The sequence below is a fragment of the Ursus americanus genome, chromosome 15 (genome assembly GCF_024610735.1).
Source record: "Ursus americanus isolate L20-20 chromosome 15, mUrsAme1.1.p, whole genome shotgun sequence".
NCBI classification, from domain to species: Eukaryota; Metazoa; Chordata; class Mammalia; order Carnivora; family Ursidae; genus Ursus; species Ursus americanus.
In genome coordinates, this window is record NC_142141.1 from 51,764,207 (window position 1) to 51,785,000 (window position 20,794).

At 47.9% G+C, this 20,794-nt stretch overlaps 2 protein-coding genes across 5 annotated transcripts in view; one reads left to right on the plus strand and one right to left on the minus strand.

Annotated features, from left to right (window-relative positions):
- MYO10 (myosin X) overlaps positions 1-20,762 on the plus strand; it is a 206,828-nt gene extending 186,066 nt beyond the window's left edge. For all 3 annotated transcript variants that reach the window (XM_087867966.1, XM_087867967.1, XM_087867968.1), the window contains 14 exons: positions 884-979; positions 4,104-4,197; positions 4,926-4,981; positions 6,735-6,877; positions 7,148-7,342; positions 8,665-8,822; positions 11,316-11,439; positions 11,927-12,224; positions 12,844-13,051; positions 13,974-14,110; positions 14,892-15,012; positions 15,396-15,848; positions 17,871-18,062; positions 19,287-20,762. In XM_087867966.1, coding sequence (XP_087724092.1) covers positions 884-979; positions 4,104-4,197; positions 4,926-4,981; positions 6,735-6,877; positions 7,148-7,342; positions 8,665-8,822; positions 11,316-11,439; positions 11,927-12,224; positions 12,844-13,051; positions 13,974-14,110; positions 14,892-15,012; positions 15,396-15,848; positions 17,871-18,062; positions 19,287-19,388 — 2,377 coding nt within the window. In that variant the 3' untranslated portion in view covers positions 19,389-20,762. The remainder of the gene's footprint in view (positions 1-883; positions 980-4,103; positions 4,198-4,925; positions 4,982-6,734; positions 6,878-7,147; positions 7,343-8,664; positions 8,823-11,315; positions 11,440-11,926; positions 12,225-12,843; positions 13,052-13,973; positions 14,111-14,891; positions 15,013-15,395; positions 15,849-17,870; positions 18,063-19,286) is intronic.
- LOC148108879 (uncharacterized) overlaps positions 1-20,794 on the minus strand; it is a 50,335-nt gene that overhangs the window by 7,102 nt on the left and 22,439 nt on the right. Inside the window, exon 5 of one of the 2 annotated variants that reach the window (XM_087867970.1) lies at positions 8,694-9,586. The exons of the other annotated variant lie outside the window; for it this stretch is intronic. Within the exon in view, the coding sequence (XP_087724096.1) occupies positions 9,550-9,586 (37 nt within the window). The 3' untranslated portion in view covers positions 8,694-9,549. Of the gene's footprint in view, positions 1-8,693; positions 9,587-20,794 lie in introns of those variants that run through there. 2 annotated transcript variants of the gene reach the window in all.

Genomic DNA, 20,794 nt, shown 5'->3' on the forward strand with positions numbered 1-20,794 from the left:
TGGCCGGTCCAGGATGACATGGTCTGGACAGTGTCCCTGGGGTCCTGCTCAGGAGACTCCGTGACCCGAGGCTTGACTAATTCCTGCCCACCTGTCACCTCTCACTTCCTGCTCAGAAAGGGTGTCACACGTTGCTCTAGGAATTCTCACCATCTTGATTTTTAAAAATGTTTTATCTTGTCTCAGTGATTCTATCTGTAAGATATTTATTTTTTCTAACTAGTCAGACTGTTCCATTGTGTAGATGTAAAATGAATGTTGTACTGGGAAGAGTTCTACTTCAGGGGGCGAAGCAAGCTGGCTTTATCCCCGAGACCCTTCTTCATCAACTATTTGACCATCTGTGGTTCTGTGCCAATGTCTGCTTGTGTTTTACCCGGATCTTGTTAACCTGGTCCACCGATTTTAAACCTTCAGTGTGGTTTAGGGCTTGTTGGGATGAGAGCAAGATGGTGTTGAGATCCAGAAACACCCAAACTCTGCTCTCCAGCCCAGAGCCCCCAGTGGAAATAATGTGCGGGCGGCTGCCCCAAGCCTTCTAGGGCCTCAGCAGGGGTGGGCATTGGGTGGGCTGGAGTGAGGAGAGAGCCTTCTCCCTACACAGTCTACCTACCCCAAGGAAACATGCTCCGGCTTGAGCCTTCCTCTGCCTGGAAGCGGAGAGGAGCCCAGCCACAGCCCCCTCCTCCTCCCCCCAGAGGCCACAGCGATCTTCATCATTTCTTAAAAACAAAACAAGCAAACAAAAAACCAAGGCTAAAGTAGGTGTTTGATTTTTGGGTTACAATTTCCCACTCCATCAGTTTAGTGAAAAGGCTTTTCCCACTTACTCTTAAGGATTCTGTGGTCCTGATTTGTATTTCGCGCTTTTGTTGCTTTGCAGAGAGATCATAGATAACACCAGCAAAGAGAACGGAATTGACATCATCATGGCCGACAGGACCTTCCACCTGATTGCCGAATCCCCCGAAGACGCCAGGTGAGACTCAGCTGTCAAATGCCGCCAGACAACAGCCTCATTCCTGCTCAGGCCTGGGCGCTGCCCGGCCGGCTCTGAAAAGATCATACTTGGTTCTCTAGTTGGGCTTTTCTGTTAGGATGGCTGAAGAACTGAGTCATGAGATTGACATGCTTGTCCCCTGGGGAATCTTCCACTGGGTTAAGGTGTCCAAGTACCACACACAGTCCAGGGTTTCCAGCTTTGAAAGCCACCGGACAGACCCCTTGTTATCTCAGCTCGGGCTTTTGTCTGAGCAGCGTATGAAACCATGCAACCACACAGAGCCGAAAGCCCACCCTCTGGAAGCTTCTGAGCTTTGAAAGGGAATAGCTTGTGTCTGCTTAGGGATCAAGAAAGCAGGAGCATTAACCACTGGTTGTTTAAATAAATGATAGCACTGTGGCATTCGAGGAGCATTTAGGGTCTTCATACTGAAGAATTCAATTCAGCAGGACAGAAGAGATGGTTAACCCGGAGAGAATTACTCGATTTCAGGCAGTATTCTAAAGTGCTTCACGTATACTGACCCATTTAATTCTCACAGCCGCCCTACAAGGTAGTAGCATTATTACTATGATGACCGTGAACCACATTTTACAGAGGAGGAGACTCAGGTACGAGAAGGGGGGGTATAATCCGTGAAGTCACAGCAGCTCAATTCTACTGAACGGAGGCATTACGCTGCTTGTTTCATGTGGAGCTTACTTTTTTTTTTTTTTAAAGATTTTATTTATTTATCTGACAGAGAGACAGCCAGAGAGAGAGGGAACACAAGCAGGGGGAGTGGGAGAGGAAGAAGCAGGCTCCCAGTGGAGGAGCTGGATGTGGGGCTCGAACCCATAACGCTGGGATCACGCCCTGAGCCACCGAGGTGCCCCAGGAGCTTACATTTTTGACTGAGCTCAAAGGACAGTGTGGTTGGTGTCCATTGGCTGGATCAAGTGGTCTCACTTTGCTGGACCTCAGGTTTCCATCCTAGGGAGATGTGGGAAAAAGGGAGCGAGCTGGTATCTGTTCCCCAGTGTGATGCATGACAAGGTCACACAGTGGGTGAGATACAATCAAGCATCTCATTCTTCTGCTGCTTTGACAGCCACAGGGCTGTGTTGGAGGTATCTGTCTTCTCTGAGCAATGCCGGAGAGCATCTTCGGCCTATAGCCTTTACTTTTGACCTCCAAAATCTTAGACCCTTGGAATGAATTCTCAGTGCCTGTCGCTACTGCCCCTTTGCCCTTTGAATGTTTGAGTTGATACAGCACCATGGCAGCCGCATTAAGGGCAAAGAAAATAATTCTTCCCATGGGAACGAACTAAAACCCTGCTTGGATCCACAAATTATGACACAGACTGGAAAAACAAGCAAACCTGGAATTATAGCCCCGTCATTCCATCTGGGACTCCTGGAGACTGCCTGTGGTTGTTTGTGGCCCGTGGAATGCCCACAGCTTTTCAGCTGAATTATAGGCCCAGCGTTTGGGAGCCATCCTCTCTGTTTTATGCCATAACGAACCTGCTAAATTTAACATTTGGGACTTTTTTTCTTTTTTTTTAAAGTAGGTTCCACACCCAGTGTGGAGCTTGAACTCCTGACCCTGAGATTAAGACCTGAGCTGAGATCAAGAGTCGGATGCTTGACCAACTGAGCCACCCAGGGGCCCCAATGTTTGCGATATTTTAACTGAGGACTTCTTCTCTTGACCAATAGAGCACATTTTTAAAAATTCCTTTTCAGATGGAGTTAAACTTGATCCAAGAGGAGAAATTTGTAAATTTAAGAGTGTCACCTGAACAGAATGAAAGCCCAGCAAATTTTGTTCGTGTGTGCGTGCGTATGCGTGTGTGTGTGTGTGTGTGTGTGTGTGTGAGAGAGAGAGAGAGATTCCATGAGGCCTACATCTTGAACGTATGTGTTTTTCAGTGTTTGGTTGGAGAAATTTTTGAGCTTCATAAAGCAGGGACTTCAGTCTTGCCTTTAAGTTAATCAGAATTGATGAAGCAAACTTGTATTGAGATGTTTCCCTTGGTTTCCCTAGGAGTCTGTGTACGTTGCCTATTTTCAAGCTCTTGGTCACATTTTTCTCCTTCAGGAATCACAGGAGATGGAGTTTAGTGTTTGCTCTAGATACGTGGCTTACCTTTCTCTGCAGGTGCACGTTTTTTGTTTAAATGTCCCCTCATATACACCAAGTGCTTTGTCCCCTGCTGTGCTTTGTAGGCGCACATATGTGTGTTCTGTCAGCCCCTGTGGGAGAAGGATGTCCCTGGCACCTCGTCCGTTTTACAGTTGCTTGATAAATGTTGGACGGGTGGATGGATGGATGGATGGATGGATGGATGGATAGACAGATGGATGAGTGATATTTGTGGTCATTTTCCTCAAGCCTGTATTGTATTTCTAGTTATATCATGACTTTGTGCAGCTTGACTTTTCTGGGGTTGACCTGTTTTCCTTTGTTGTCTGATTCTGATGAGGCTGTGAGAAAACTCATTTAAGGTGAAGATAGAAGAGTTCTCCAGTCAAAATAACTTTCCACTTCCTACTTCAAGCAATTGTTTCTTGTTTCCAGCTCTCCTATGGTTTTGTTCTTACTTAAGTAGAAATGCTATCAGGTGGTTGGAAACCCCATCCTGGAAGTGAGCAGGGAAAATCGACCTCAGTGGCCACCTTGAGATGGTGCTCTGGCGTCACTGGCCTTCTTACTTTGGAATTCACTTCTAAAAAATGCAAAGGCACTTGACTATTCCTTCGGTTATAGATAATATCCTCAGTAAAGGTCCTGGATGGAGGTGTTTCGGGTGGAACCGAGGATTTCATTTTCCTCATTGTTCAACGTCTCAAGGTCTGGGGCAGCTGGAGGAAAGGATCTCCCGTTGATCTAAGTTGCGGCAGCTGGTATCTAAAAGCACTTTGGCTGTTTTTTCTACCTTTGCCCATTGATAACATGAAACCCACATGTACCCATGAGGAGTGTAGGCAGATTAAAAACAAAGTTGCTCAGAGGAAATGTCATTTTCACAGAGAATGTGGAGAAGGGCATCAGTCACCGTGTTGCCAGTCCAGCAGTTGACCTCTTCTTGACAGTCCCTTTCTCCTTCCCACAGCCAGTGGTTCAGCGTGCTGAGTCAGGTGCACGCGTCCACCGACCAGGAGATCCGGGAGATGCACGACGAGCAGGCGAACCCGCAGAATGCCGTGGTGCGTGAGTGCCGTGGGGTGGAGGGAGACGTCCCCAGGGTGGCAGGGGGCCTGGGAATTTCCAGACCATCTTAAGTAAAAGTGTAATAATTCAAGAGATAAAAGTGTAATAATTAAAGGAATATTTTTTAAAATCATGCAGAAAAACAATTAGTTGAAGATTATAAGTTGTAATAGGCTTCAGTCCTCCCACTTTATTAAAAGAACCAAAAAAATCCCGAGTTTTATGACATCATGGAAGCACACTATACTTTCCTTCAAAGGACGTAGTGAATTCTAACTTGTGTCCTTTCAGTCTTCACTCTGTGCTAGACACATGCAGAACCATACAACCATAGTTTAGAAATAAAGTTTTCTTTTCTCCTAAGAGCAACTTCACATCAAAGTTTCTTAGCAGAGTAAGTCTAAATTTAGTGATGGATCCCAGTGTAAGTCAGAAAAAATGTGTACTGTTGAAAGAAGTTTGTAAACACTTTTCACTGAAACTATTTTAAAAACAAAGAATAATTTATATGTATTTTTTATTGTGTGACCTGTAGCTTCTGTCCTGTTTGGAGGCCGTGCTCACCACCTGAAGGGGGACCTTTCTTAGAGAACTATTATTTTACAGTTAATGCAGAAAGGAGGAGTGTATCTTTGCCTCTTTAGAGAGCCGTGACCTAGGGATATCATGGTCATGTGTGCTGTGCTTTAATGATTCTCTTCCCCCCATTTTTGCTCCTTTCCAGGGCACTTTGGATGTGGGGCTGATTGATTCCGTGTGCGCCTCTGATAGTCCCGATAGGTAAGCCGAGTTTGACTCGTAGCAGAAGAAATTAGTAACCAGCTCTGTCCGCATCTGAGCCACGTTCTTTCCTGGGCCATGAAATGATTCTGGGCCGTGTGTTGGCACGTGGTCAATCCCAGGCTTCTTTCTTCGTGTCCACTTCTGCATCGTCTAGAAGTCTTGTTCTCTGGGTATCTTTGGGATGCTGGGGGAGACTGTGGAAACCTAACTGAAATAGTTAAAAACATACACACAAGAGGAATATTCTTCATTTGGATACAGGGATCAACCCAGGATTCATAGAGGAAGAAAATGCCTGCTTCGGAAAACAGTATTCCAGCATAGGGAAGGGTGTCTTCCCCTTTCTAAACTTAATAATGAACTTAAAAAGGATTTTGATTGCAATTTATACGTAGAGTATTAATAAATAAAAGCACAAAGATTTTTCCTTGACATTTCCACCTTATCTGTGCCCTTAAGAGTGCATGTTTTGGTTTTGTTTTTGAAGGCAATTCGTCTTCGTGGATGCCCTCAAGAGTCTGTACCATTGACCTTTGTCTTTATCTTTCCTATTTTTCTTTGCTGCCTTCTGAATTCTGAGTTAAGAATCAAAATTGGCTTCTGTCTTCAGGAGCATAGCTTTAGAAAGTGAATAGAAACGTATTCCAATTGACAACAAAAATGGCGACCACTAGGCAGAATTACGTGGAGTCTTCATCGGCCCGTTGACGGAGGCTCTTCTGAATCACAGACCCTTCATTTCTGGTATCACCCTGTGCCATCCTACACCTGGCTCGGGAACCTTAACAAGTGTGTTTTGTCAATAGCCCAGATTTTATTCTGACGGTCAAGTTCCCACCCTCTCTGCATCTGTCTCCTCCTAAACCCCTTCTCTCTAGCAGGCTGAGCATATGAGGATCCATGCGTAGAACTTCCCATCACTGCTCAGACCCTTCTCTCCCGCAAGTGCCCTCCTTTCTCCCTTCCCGACTATAGAAAAGTCTTTTATTTTGAAAGAGCACCTGTCTTTCCCTGTCTACTACAGTCCCGTTAATCTTGCTTTTTCTTGAATTTCTGCAGCACTGAGCTACTGTAAGCATTTGAAAACCTGTAAGAAATCGTTCACAGTCACTAGCTTAAGGGGTTAGATGCAGGAATGAGTAGGAGCAAGGGCCTAGGAGAGACTCAGGGCATTGCCAGACAAAGAGATGAGGGAGAAGGTAAATTTCCATTATTACATTACCCCTGACTGGGAAATGAGCCTTTGTTAGATTGCTTTGAACACACGGACCCAGGTGGCTTTTTGCAGCAAGCATAATCAAGTGCATAAGATGTTCCGTTTACACTTATTCACTGATCTTCTTTTCTTACTGCTGTCTGACATTTCATTACCGACCCACAGAAATATCACCCCAGGCCATGCCCCGAGGCAGAAAGAAATTTACTTTGGAGAGGCATCAAAAAAAATTTTCCCCCATCGTCACCTTATTTAGCTTGCCCCGAACCAAGTGTCATCTGGAAAGTTTTGCATGAAGAAATCTTTCCCCTTCCAGGGCCTTCAGAAAGTGTGGTTCCAAGCGTAACGGTCAATGATGCATAAAATACACCCCGCAGAAATGAGCAAGATTTGCCTTAGCATAAAGTCCAAACAGTGCGGCAGTTTTCAGTCCCCGTGACCCTGCGCCAGAAAAAGGCCTCCGGTCTTGCTTCCGACGGGTGATGCCGCCGGGAAAGCTAAGAGTCTTTGCTTCCTTCTTGCCCTGTCGCTCAGACCCAATGCATTCGTGATCATCACGGCCAACCGGGTGCTGCACTGTAACGCCGATACGCCGGAGGAGATGCACCACTGGATCACGCTGCTGCAGAGATCCAAGGGGGACACGAGAGTGGAGGGCCAGGAGTTTATCGTCAGAGGTGACTGCCACCACGGCTTTGCTTTGTCAGCCTGCTCTGTCTCCCTTCGCGTAGATACCGCAGCATTTCCCACGCGAGCAGCTGCTCTGAGGAATTTTGACTCTTGAGGTTGCTTTAAAAAAAATCACGTAAGAAACGGTCATGGATGGATGGCCTTTTCCAGCAAATATATAGAAGTAGGACCATCTGTAAGCATCCCGCAACTTATTACCTGGTGTTTGGGGGTTTCTCTTCGTAGTTTTTCGTTGACATTTTAATCTTTCTTTCCAGGGTGGTTGCACAAAGAAGTAAAAAACAGTCCAAAGATGTCTTCACTGAAACTAAAAAAACGGTGGTTTGTGCTCACGCACAACTCCTTGGATTACTACAAGAGCTCCGAGAAGAATGCTCTGAAACTGGGCACGCTGGTCCTCAACAGCCTCTGCTCCGTCGTGCCTCCGGACGAGAAGATCTTCAAAGAGACAGGTAAGAGCCACGTGCCCGCGACGAGCCTGGCTTCGCTCAGCCCAAGGGCATGAGTTTGCTCCCCGGAGTGTGTGCTCTCTTTTTCCCCCAAAAGCAGCTCATTTCTTGTTGATTAATCGTCTGAGGCCGTCTGTGGTTAGCTCTATGGACACTTAGTATTGAAACCATAGTAAAGAGGTCCTGCTTAATTGGGTTGCAAAAATGTTGTGAAGACAGTCACACAAAAACAAAGATTCTGCTGTGGGGAGCTCGCTTTTGCTGTGCTGTGTGTTCCTCTTTTCCATCTCTGTGCCGTGAAAGTCCTGTGCAGCCCAAGAAAGCTGAATCCTGACTGTCCGTGAGCTTACTAACCTCATAGAACAAAAAGTCATGTGAGCTGAGTTGTGTTCTTGTCAGTATTATGGAAATATTTCTAGACTGACTTGTTGCCAGTTGTGATTTTGTGTTGTTTTTTTTTTTAAGATTTTTTTTATTTATTTGAAAGAGAAGAGCACAGGAGCAAGGGGCAGGGACAGAGAGAGAGGAAGAAGTGGGCTCCCCATTGAGCAAGGAGCCCGGTGCGGGACTCGATCCCAGGACCCTGGGATCATGGCCTGAGCTGAAGGCAGATGTTTAACCCACTGGGCCACCCAGGTGCCCCGATTTTGTGCTTTTTTAATACAGTTCCTCTGTCCCAAGTGACCACTTGTTTCTGGACACACAGACTGCTTGCTTAGCTGAAGTGCTTTCTCTCAAGGGAGAGTCTAAGGAGAGGAAACACCAGGAAAGGAGAAGGAGCATCAGAATGGGAAGGAAGCGTTTTTTCTCTGGTTCCAGAGCCGTCAAAGCGACTTAGTTTATGCCTGTGTTTCTTTCAGAGCACGTGTTACACCATTTATTTATTTTTAAAGGGTTTTTTTTTTTTTTTTAATTTGAGACGAGAGAGAGAGAGAGAGAGAGAGAGAGAGCGCGAGCGTGCACACAAGCAGGGGGAGGAGCAGAGGAAGAGGGAGAAGCAGGCTCCATGCTGAGCAGGGAGCCTGATGCAGGACTCGATCCCAGGACCCCAAGATCATGACCTGAGCCAGAGGCTTGACCGACTGAGCCACCCAGGCGCCCCTGTTACCACTGATAGATTGAATCCTGGGTTTTGGTGTTTTGTGTTTGTCTTCCCCTCTCCACCGTAAGCTCCTCCGGTCGGTGGATAGGTGGGTTACCTCGCTCACTTAGGAATGCAGCGAGTTTTGCTGAATTAACTGCTGAAAGGGGCTCCGACCGCTGGGTGTCTGGGCCGCGGGTGCCAAGCGGCCGTGCGGCTAACTCGTGCGTGGGCTCTGCCGCAGGCTACTGGAACGTCACCGTGTACGGGCGCAAGCACTGCTACCGGCTCTACACCAAGCTGCTCAACGAGGCCACCAGGTGGTCCAGCGCCATCCAGAACGTGACGGACACCAAGGCCCCGATCGACACTCCCACCCAGCAGCTGATTCAGGACATCAAGGTAAGGCGGAGCCGAGCTCGTCAGCGTGGTTCACGGTAGCTGCCGATTCCCACCCTTGGAACATCAGGGCCTCGGCCAAGCTCTGTTTTTATTCTGTCATCAAAACTAACTTTAGGTGAATTTTCTGTTGGAATATCACGGCTTTTGGAAATCTGAACGTGAGCGCTTAGGTGAAAATCGACACTAAAAGTACTTTGTTTCCCAGGAGGCATCAGATGTTGCTGCTGAGACAAACTTGGGTGTTGGGCTGTGTGGACAGAGGGATGATGGTCTGTGGTTTGGGGTGTAGGTTCCCCATCCCAGGGACATAGTGTGACCTGTGTGGGGATGACCTGCTGCCACATGCCCTTCAGCCCTGCTGTGGGGACCTTCTAGGAGCAACACGGTAATTCTACTCTTACTATGCAGTTACTGGACCACACAGGAGGATTCACCAGCAGCATGGATTGGTCTAGAAAACTTGGAATCTTTTTTAGGCACCTCCAAACTTACAGAAAGCTTCATTAACCTTGTTTAAATTGTAATTTCCTTTTTATAAAGATGAATTGCTCAGTGAGTATACATTGCACGAATAATTATGTGGCAGCCACGCACAGAGATTACCGCACTCGTTTTTCAGGACTGGAAACAGAGACGTCAAATATTCTGGTTGTGTTGTTCACATAGCTGGTCAGTCCCTGATGCAGAACCAGGTCAAAGGGATTGTTTTTACTGCTGTTTCTCTAAGTTATCCATCAGATAGATTCCCAATACCAAGGAAAGAGCTGGAACAGAACAGAAGAGATCTGAGAATGATAGCGAGGCAGGTGTTTACTGATCTACATGAAAGGAAATTAGCTCATCAGATCCAGGAGGCAAGCTCAGACTTCGCAGAGGTGGGAGAGGGTCTAATATGTCCGTAGGATACCATTTCCCACCGAATTCAAGTCTGCCTGTGGATTCCAAAGTGCTGTGTTTTCTGGGTATTTGGAGTGAAATTCCACCAAGTCACTTATTCTCCAGGACTCTGCAAAGCATTCCATGAAACCCAGGATACTAAATACTAGCAATTTCATTTTTAACATTAAAACAAGTTTTTTTGAAGTTTTCTTTTGAGAAAGGGGTGAAAATACATCAGCTGAACTTTGTCTTCAAAGCTGTGTCTTATCTATTCTTATGTACTCTAATTTGAAATCTGTCATTAAAAGAGTAATAGAATTTTCCAAATATGAAACAGTCCTCTTTAAAAAATTAGGTTGCCCTAATTAAGTCCATACAAAATTGTTGAAATAATTAAAGGTTTTTTTTTCTCCTGGCTTTCAATTGGGTGTTATTAAAAAAGTTTCATAGTGGAAATTACCACGATAGAATGATTCATTGCCTCTCTTCCAACTCTTCTGTTTATTTAATGTTCTAAAAGGAACTTTGCCTTTTTCGAATCCCAAGTTAACATTTTAGGATCATAAGTACATGATGAATTTTTACGAAGGGATCTCTTAAATTTCAGGAAAGAGAAGGCAGGCATGTCTCTCTAATAACATATCAACATGTATAATTTTCAGGTATAGAGAAAATATAGAAGATCAATTAAAGAATGAAAACAATGTATTTTTTAAGCGAATTGTAGATAAAAATACATGGTTTGGCTAAATGTTTGATGCCTAAATAGCGAAAGAACTTTAATTTTTTGAAGTATATATAATCTCTAGGGGAAAATATTTTTAATAATATGGGAAAACATATACACATGGAATGAAGAGAATGAGCTGTGTGTGAGAAAAATACGTATTTGTGATTTGTCTTCAAAAACAGATTTGTGGGTATCTTCATGCTTGAAATTTTTTTTTAAAGATTTATTTGAGAGAGAGAGAGAGTGCGTGGGCAGAGGGAGTGGCAGAGGGAGAGGGAGAAGCAGCAGACTCCCCACTGAGTCCGGAGCCAGACTCTGGGGTCGAGCTCACAACTTTGAGATCATGACCTGAGCCGAAACCAAGAGACCGATGCTTAACCGACTGAGCCACCCAGGCTCCCCGAAATTATTTTTTTTAGCAGGCTGCATGCCCAGCATGGAACCCAACACAGGGCTTGAACCACAACCCTGAGCTCAAGAGCTGAGCTGAGATCAAGAGTAGGACACTTAACCAACCACCCAGGTTCCTCCATGCTTGAAATTATTACTGTTAGATTCTCTAGCATCTCATGGATGCTTTAGACTCTGGAAAATGTTCATGTGTGAGAACACAGATGCTGGGGCGCCTGGGTGCCTCAGTCGGTTAAGTTGCTACTCTCTTGATTTCAGCTCAGATCATGATCTCAGGGTTATGAGATCGAGCCCCAATGTTGGCTCCGCTCTGGGCATGGAATCAGCTTGAGGTTCGCTCCCTCTGCCCCTCCCCACCTACTCATGCTCTCTCTAAAAAAGAAAAAATTAAAAAAAAAAAATACAGATGCTTTTGTTCTTGTACACACGTTTTGGATAAGCTTGCTTGCTTTACCGGGCCTTCTGTTTTCAAGGAGAACTGCCTGAACTCCGATGTCGTGGAGCAGATTTACAAGCGGAACCCCATCCTCCGCCACACGCACCACCCCCTGCACTCCCCGCTGCTGCCCCTGCCCTACGGAGACATAAACCTGAACTGTGAGTGCCCAGCCCCAGCCACCCCCCGCGGCGGACACCGCATTCTGTTCTCCGGGTCACTCCTTAGCTCGGTCGTGTTAGCATCGTTGTTTGTGGTGATGCAGGGATCGGTGACTGAAAGAACGACTTTAAAGGGAGGCAGGAAATGCCAGGCCTCCCTGCGAACTCCGAGTTGCCTGAATGTGCTAGACAACCCGATCCTGAAAGTCTTCCGTGACAAATCGGGAACCTGTTTGGCAATAGGCCAACTTCTTCAGCAAGCATTTTATAGGGTAAAATCGTTCAATCACGTAACAGAACAGCCGAACTGGCCCACCTCTGTGTTTCGGCAGCATCGTTCACCTGAGTCAGAGGTTCAGGGACCGTGGCGAGCACGCGTCCTGAAGCCGCCGTCTGTCCCCACTCACTCCCCTCGTGCGCGTGTGCTGCTTAGATTCCAGCGCGTCCAGACCCCTCGTGTAACGACCTCTGTGTGTCCTACTCCTAGTGCTCAAAGACAAAGGCTACACCACCCTTCAGGATGAAGCCATCAAGATCTTCAATTCCCTCCAGCAGCTGGAATCCATGTCTGACCCCATCCCCATAATCCAGGGCATCCTGCAGACGGGGCACGACCTCCGGCCTCTGCGAGACGAGCTGTACTGTCAGCTCATCAAGCAGACCAACAAAGTGCCGCAGCCGGGCAGCGCGGGCAACCTGTGCAGCTGGCAGATCCTCACGTGTCTGAGCTGCACCCTCCTGCCCAGCCGCGGCATCCTCAAGTACCTCCGCTTCCACCTGAGAAGGTAGGGGCCTCACGCCGCTGCTCTGCGGGGTTGTGGCTCAGGGGAGGAGGACCGGAAACGGAAGCCGCCTAGTGCAGTCGGGGACGTCTGGGTCACACCTGCGGGTCCCTGAGACAAGCGGACTCAGGGTCGGCATCGTCCTCTCTCAGCCAAGCCACACAAGGCTGTTGTAGGGACCGGGAGCCCTTCGGTGTAGTGTCCTAACGTCTAAGATGTGCAGTCTGCTTAATTACCACCACCTGAATAAATGAGGCCGGGGGGAGGGGGGCTGGATATTCTGATCCGGATCCAGCAGGCAGAGACATTCTGTTTCGGACTCTGATGAACTGCGGAGAAACGGTTTTCATCCAGCAGGAGGAGACAGGACCCTCAGCAGCGCTGCAGTGGTCAGCTGGCGGCAAAGCTGCTCCCATCCAGCACTGGCTCGCTGCGATTTGTTTTTACTTTTTAATTATTTGCATTTAAACAAAACCTGCACAGAAAGTGGCTGGTGTTTGCTCTGCACCACAGGGGGCCCCCTCGGTGCCTCGGTCGGCACGGTGCTGAAAGCAGCCCCGGCGGCTCCCGGACGCTAGCCAGCCTCAGTCTAGCAATTAACAGTGAAGTGTTTGTCTCCTAGGATACGGGAACAGTTTCCAGGAACCGAGATGGAAAAATACTCCCTCTTCATTTATGAATCTCTCAAGAAAACCAAATGCAGAGAGTTTGTGCCTTCCCGAGATGAAATAGAGGCCCTGATCCACAGGCAGGAGATGACGTCCACGGTGTACTGCCACGGGGGAGGCTCCTGCAAGATCACCATCAACTCCCACACGACGGCCGGGGAGGTGAGGGAGAAAGCCCTGCGTCGCGCTCTGTCCGATACCTCGCGGCCGATGCGCCGAGGTTGGGAAGGGCATACATGGTCGGGGGGCTACCGTTTGAAAAGGCAGTCGTGACGTGCCTCACACAGCAAGTCAGTACACAAGCTGTAGCCTACAACCAAACTCACGTATGAAGAGAGAAAAATGTGTCAGAGATGAGCAGAAACACAAAAATTCAGCTGAGACCTAATCCTGCTCATGCAAGAAGCAGGTGCGTAGCTGGCAGAGATCAGTACCCGACTCGGCGTGCCCGCTGTGGCGTGGGCTTGTCGTGGCAGCTCTGGGGTAAAGGGTCTCTGTTTGCCACACAAACATCTACAGGGATGGGTCAGACGAGCGCATTTTCTTCTTCTTCCTTTTTTTTTTTTTCCCTTACTTGAAATTTAGCATTCTAAAACCAATTGGCTAAAAGGCGTAGGGCAATAAAACCCAGAAAAGCTTATGGTGTGGGAAGGAGGAAACGTCAGTGGAAGCCATTGTTTCTTGGAAGTTGAGAAATGTATCAGATGAAAGAGAGGGCTTCAGTTTTTTTGCACTTTTCCTACTAGTGTGGGTTTGCGAGAACTTTGCCCGGCATCTGTCTCTATCAGTGGGCAAAATGCTCTGTGTTCTTTTCTTTTTTTCTTTCTTTCTTTCTTTCTTTTCTTTCTTTCTTTCTTTCTTTCTTTCTTTCTTTCTTTCTTTCTTTCTAACAAAGACAACAGAAATCTGGTTTCTGTAGAACAATGGAAAAGCAGCACTTTTGGAATTCTGGGTGACCACACATGACAGGTTTGGGGGGGACCTGCTTGGACCCTCGCATGCCAGCAGCTCCCTCGGGGTTCCACTGAAGGCACATTCCAGAACCACGTGCTGGAAGCTGAAAACCTCGGGGCGTATCTTGCAGGTGGTGGAGAAGCTGATCCGAGGCCTGGCCATGGAGGACAGCAGGAACATGTTTGCCTTATTTGAGTACAACGGAAGTGTCGATAAAGCCATTGAAAGCCGGACCATCGTAGCGGACGTGTTAGCAAAGTTTGAAAAGTGAGTTCCTTCCCCCTGAGGTGCCGGCAGACGGGATAAAGAAATTAAGAGTGAGAGCTGAGGATCTGAATTTCCATTTGTTCACAGCTTCAGTGTGCATTTCATTTCCTATTCTTTTATCTGTGTTGAAGCATGTTTAACTTGTCATCTCCTCTTGCTGCCTGTTTTTCTTGATTCCTAGATAAAGCCCCTGTCTCCAATAAGATTCAGTTCGCCATTGTTCCTTTACCCCATTCGCTCAGTTCCCTGTTGTACACACTGCCTTGGAATTTCCTGATTCTAGACTTTTCACTTGTCACTGGCTTCGAAACTGGGCCAGCAGACACAAGCAAACTCATACACTCTTCAGACTGCATTCTTATATCTCTCAGGCCTGTAGTGTTTGATCTAGGACTTTCTTATCCCGTCAGTAGCACAAAAGATATTATGGAAGCTGTGTTTATATGGAACAGGAATATTCGTGTCGATTTTTGCAAATATTTTCGTTAATTTGAGGGTTGGTAAAGGGAATGAAGGAGAGTCTTTGTTTCTTTTCTTTCTATGGAGTCAGCATAATGTTTAGCTGGTACTAATTTGACTGGGGCCCGTAGAAAATCGTTAGCACAGTGTAATTGAAGGCTGCCTGTTCGTTGTCTTAAAGTGAGACCAAAATAAAAGCATGATTTTCACTTCTGGCTAAAAGCAGTTAGTAAGGAATAAGTCCTCTAAAGTCAACTCCTTGTGGCACCGAAAGGCCATTTTTCCTTTTGCTTTCTGAACCTCCCTTGCCTTCTGTCCGTAGGCTGGCTGCCACATCAGAGGTGGGGGACCTGCCCTGGAAATTCTACTTCAAACTTTACTGCTTCCTGGACACAGACAATGTGCCGAAAGACAGCGTGGAATTCGCGTTTATGTTTGAACAGGTAGAAGGAACTTTCAGAAACGGATTCCTCTGCTTGGGAACAGGGTTGAAACCTGTTCACACTCCTCCTGAGTTAGGGGTTGATGCGGGGGGGGTTTGCATGGCGGTCCATTTCCCAACATGCCCAGGGCGGCTGCTCCTTCATGTGTCCCTGGAACAAAACCACGACACATGCTGTCTGAGGTCCTGTGCCAAGACCTGTTCTAGCTGGGAGGAGAGAGACAGTAAGGGATGAAATATGTGTGAGATGCCGTCTGTGCTTGGGAGAGATTTCAAGCAGCAAAAAGCGGGGAGGGTATGGTTTTCAGGGAAGGTGACATTGGAGGGTAAGCCTGGTGGATTTCGGGTCACGCACCCCTAACGCAGCTGCCCGCCTCCTTTCAGGCGCACGAAGCGGTTATCCGCGGCCACTACCCAGCCCCCGAAGAGAACCTGCAGGTTCTGGCGGCCCTGCGTCTCCAGTACCTGCAGGGGGACTACTCGCTGCACGCCTCCGTGCCACCCCTCGAGGACATCTACTCCCTGCAGAGACTGAAGGCCCGCATCAGCCAGTCCACCAAGAGCTTCACCCCCTGCGAGCGGCTGGAGAAGAGGCGGACGAGCTTCCTGGAGGGGACGCTGAGGCGCAGCTTCCGGACAGGCTCCGTCGTCCGGCAGAAGGTCGAGGAGGAACAGATGCTGGACATGTGGATCAAGGAGGAAGTCTCCTCGGCTCGGGCCAGCATCATTGACAAATGGAAGAAACTGCAGGGAATGGGCCAGGAACAGGCCATGACCAAGTACATGGCCTTGATCAAGGAGTGGCCGGGCTATGGGTCAACGCTCTTCGATGTGGAGGTGAGGACTGACAGCTGCTTCTCAGATTGGTGGGCCTGAGAGCACACGTCAGTGTGGCTGGGGCTGAGTACATAGGGCGGGGGCAAGACTGAGACTTTGCTCTCTCACCCTCTTCTGTTAGAGCAACCCTCCCCTCCATGCTTTACCGTTAACACACCCTTTCATCCACCAAAAGTGTTTTCCTCGCCTGATAGTAAATGCTTTCACGGTAGTAGGAGTGAATGGAAAATAAGAGGTCACCTAGTTTTAAATAACTTCTGTTCTTTCTTATGGAAGCTACAGATCGATCCAACCATCAAGTGCTGGTAAAAATCAGCATTTAAAACTTAAAACAAATTTTTTTTAGAATTATGTACATGAAATTAGAAACTTTGGATACAGTTGACCCTTGAAGAATGCGGGGGTTGGGGTGCCAACCCTGTGCAGTTGAAAATCTGTGAATAACTTTTGACCACCTAAAGTGTAACTATGAATAGCCCGCTATTTACCAAAAGCCTTACCAATAACATAAACAGTCGATTTAACACGTATTTTGTATGTTACACTTTATATACATACTGTATTTTTATAATGGGACTAGAGAAAAGAATATTGAGAGAATCGTAAAGAAGAGAAAATACATTACAGCCCTCTACTGTATTAAGAAAAAATCCCCACACAGTTCAAACCCATGTCGTTCAAGGGTCAACTAGGATTTTACATTTGGTTTTTTCTCCATGAATATCTGTTTGCAGGGAAGAATTTGTTTCACAAATGGGATTTAGCCCCTGGCAGTAACCCATACTGATTCCATACCCCCTTTTTTTAAGTAGACCATTTATTTATTTGTTTTTAAAGATTTTATTTATTCATCTGTCAGAACAAGCAGAGGGAAAAGCAGGCTCCCCGCTGAGCAAGAAGCCCGATGCGGGGCTCAGTCCCAGCACCCTGGGATCATGACCTGAGCCGAAGGTAGACACTTAATCGACTGAGCCGCCCAGGTGCCCCTGAAGTAAACCACTTACCGAAAGGGAATCTTAGCAGGACTCTAGATCAGAGCTTGGCAATCTGTGTGCCCTGTCCCACCTGCCTTCTTTTATCACGATGTATTGGAACACAGCAATATTCCTTCCCGTCTCTGTCTCCTCTGGCTGCTTTCCCACGAATGTGGCAGCATTGCATAGCTGTGACAGAGACCCTGTGGCCCACGACACCTAAACTATTGACTCCCTGTTCCTTAACAGGTAAGTTTGCCAGCCCCTGGTCTAGGTGAGCTTTCAGCTCTCACAGTCCCATTCAGCGTGTTTGGTATCTGGCGACTTTTAAATGAGGTTCTATAAAAATCTAAATATTGATTATATTCTAAGATTCCTTCATGGCTTTTCAGGGGATGCTATGTTGGGTTGCTTGGTTGATCAGTTAGGTTTGTTTTTAGGTATCAATCAGATGCTTTGTACAACATCTCCTCTTCTCGGTGTCACTAATGTTCATCCCTTCTGTTAGTACCCGCTTCTCGTCCCTGAATCGGGGCTCTGGTTTCCCAACACCAGTCCATGCAGGGAAGCCTGTCCTTAAACCAGTGACATTCCTGTTAGCTCTGTACCCACAGGAGTCATTGCTGCCCCTCGTCAAGAATCCTGCTCAACATAGAGTGATTTGGAGAATTTTCCTCAGATCCTAGATTTTGTATTGGAAGAATAATGATCCAAAAAAAAAGGATCAGAGGCAGAGCTAGGGACAGGAGACTGGCTCGGCCTGCTGGGTTGCCTGGGAGAGCCATTGTCAACTTACCCCCGGAGTAAGGTTATCAACAGATGGAGTCCAAGCACAATGTTAGGATTCACCACTTGGGCTTTCCAAATGCCCAGTGTGGGTCAACCAGTCAGAAATCAATCCAGACCTCCAAGGGGAGACCTCATGTCCTATTTCAGTTCCCCGGGCACAAACAGGTGTTGAATGCATTGTGATCGCCCAGAGTGCTTGAGTCCGCCTCTCCCGCGTTCTCCGTTTCTTACTGCTTGATGATCTGACTCTTGTCCACAGTGCAAGGAAGGCGGCTTCCCCCAGGACCTCTGGTTGGGCGTCAGCGCGGATGCTGTGTCTGTCTACAAGCGTGGGGAGGGAAGACCGTTAGAAGTCTTCCAGTACGAGCACATCCTGTCTTTCGGGGCGCCGCTGGCAAACACGTACAAAATCGTGGTCGACGAGAGGGAGCTGCTCTTTGAAACCAGCGAGGTAAGAGACAAGCCAAGGAGAAATCATTGGTGGCCTTGACAAAAGAGAGAAACGATGCCCCATTTCCTGATGCCTTGAGTAATTTTGACAGTTTTGCTTTAAGATCTATGAAAATACAGCATGGCGGTCCCGCCCCCGCAGCAGGTTCCCTGGGGGCCAAAACGGAGACCTCCCAAATTTCTTCTCTGCCTTTGCAGCCAAGGAATTTGGTTCCATTCTGCCAGTGGGTCTTACCCATGGAGGAAAGGAAATGATGTAGACGTCCAGAATATACATAGTTTGGCAGGAAGCCTTGTGCCAATCAGCAGAGGATGACGGCAGAGAACCGCAGCTGGAGGGAGCGAGGGGCATGACCGGCCTGGGCGTAGCTAAGTCTCGCTCACAAAATCACCAAAAAAAGCCTCTAAATGTCTGTGCCATCTGCTTAAAATGTAACCATCATCATGACAAATCAAGAAGCCTATTGAGGGCTTCACTTAGCTGGCAGGCAGATGTGGAAAATGGAAATGAATGACCCGCCAGCTTCGCTGTCGGTGTATGTCACGGAGAGGCGGCCAGGAGGCCGGAGGAGAGTCTCACCGAGGCTGCGGTCTGGGCTCGGACTAGGCTAACAGGAGGGGAGCAGGGATGTGCAAGAGGCGGGACCTTTGGCTGGAGGGTCCCAGGCTTAAATGACTCCCATAGACAGGGAGTCACCGTGGGGTTCTTTGATGGTTCCTGATGTAATGATCGTAATTGTGCCAACTGACGTGGGGTGGGATTAGGAGGGAGGAGAGATGAGGGAAAAGGAAGGCAATTAGGGCACCATAAGAGGGAGGGGGGCCAGCATGAGGAGGGACAGCCCGCCCCCCGCTCTGTTATGCAGCTGCATCATGGGGCGGGGACAACACTGATGAGCCAGTGTTTACCAGCTGTGATCGTGGGCTTGGGGGTTCCCCAGTATTTTTAGTGGGGATAGGAATCCCAGCCCTCAGGGTACCAACAGTGTCCTCAGGTGGGCCTTTTTTTTAATGTGTAAACATCTGACAAGTGTACATCAGGCAGAATTGTCGTTTTCGTGTGAAAGAACCACCGGGTGGTGCCCACCGTGTCAAGAAAAGCCTCGCTTCCCCGGCCCGCTCATCATTGGGTCTGGGACAGCAGCGGGGCCGTGGGTCCCCTCGGCATCCCTTCCCCTCCCTGAGTTCCCACTCACGTGGCGCCCGCTCTGCTCCCCCCTGGCAGGTGGTGGACGTGGCCAAGCTCATGAAAGCCTACATCAGCATGATCGTGAAGAAACGCTACAGCACATCGCGCTCCGTGAGCAGCCAGGGCAGCTCCAGGTGAAGGTGGGAGGGAGTCGCCGTGTCTTCAGCATCCGGACGTGCTGCCCTCTGGCCTCGGTCGCCTGCGCGCAGAGCCAGGGCCGAGCTGCCCCCGCCTTCTGGAAGCCCCTCGGCGGAGGGAGGTGTCTCCGAGGGTCCTTCCGCCCTCTCAACTTCCGTGACCCTGTATTAAGCTGCCAGCCTTAACAGTCAGCCCTGTTTTGAAAGCTTTACTACTTTTAGATGACACATGCCTTAAAAGAGAGAGGACAAAACCCCTACCCACCCCCACCCCCGCCAAAGCAGCCAGAAGTGCCTTAACGTGTGGACCCAACACTAACTGACCTTAACTGTGCTACTGAAGGGAGATGCCCCCTCCCCCCCATCTTGGGGGAGACTTACAAAGCTTTGGGGGGGGGTGTTTATCCATCAATTCTGCACTAACCTCCCAGCCTGATTTCCCTAGTTTGAGGGAAGGTGAGGGAGCGGGGAGGGGGGGATGGACAGAGGGAGCACAAGGGGACGGGACATTTTAGTCGGAGTGCTGCTGGCAGCCTGCCTCGTGGACGTAGATTAACTTCTTGTCTCATCTTTCCCGTCTCTGTGCTTGCCTGTGCACGCAGTGCTCAAAACTCATCACTTTAATCACGGTCTCATGAGCATTAAAAGCAAAGGGAAAAAAGGATGTGCAATGGTGTAAACAGTCTGTATATTTTAATAGTTCAGAGTTGTAGTCTTCAGTCGTTACTTTATAAGGTGGTTTTATTAACAGACCAGAATCCTGGATTTTCCTGTCTTCGCTGTATTTCGAAAACCACGTTTTGGCTCCGTTTTGTTTTCCGTGTAGCAGAGTCTGCGCTCTGTGTCTGCTGTATTATAAACAGATCTGCAGCCCCTACAGATAATGGTATTTATAAACCACTCTGACTCCAATGCTGTTTTTAGAACGATATGAAGTCATTTTGGAGTCTTTAGTTTCTAAAAGATTTAAGTTAAAAAAAAAATTTCTTTGAAGGTGAGTTTGTACCGCTCCAGGTAGATGACCACATGGCCACGCTGGGTACGGCGGAAAGGAGCTTCGATCCCCAAGGGTGTAACGTGTGAGCGAGTCTTGGAAGGACCCTGACGGTGTAAATGCCGAGGCTTTAAGAAAATACATTTTATCCCAAGTTTATAAGGATAGTCCAACAGGTGCCTGTAAATAAATCCGTGTTTATGACCAGAAGAAAAATGATGTGGTCCTGGACTTTTATTTTTATATGGAAAAGTTGTAAAGACTTAGGCCAACTAAGTCTGCCCACAAAGAAAAAGAAATTGCCTTATCTCTCCGGGACAGCCCCGCGAAATCATTGTGTGTTGGCTCAGAGAAAGTCTGACAATAAAAGATATTAGCTATCCTGCAGTGTGTTTTCTTGAGTAGGGGGACCT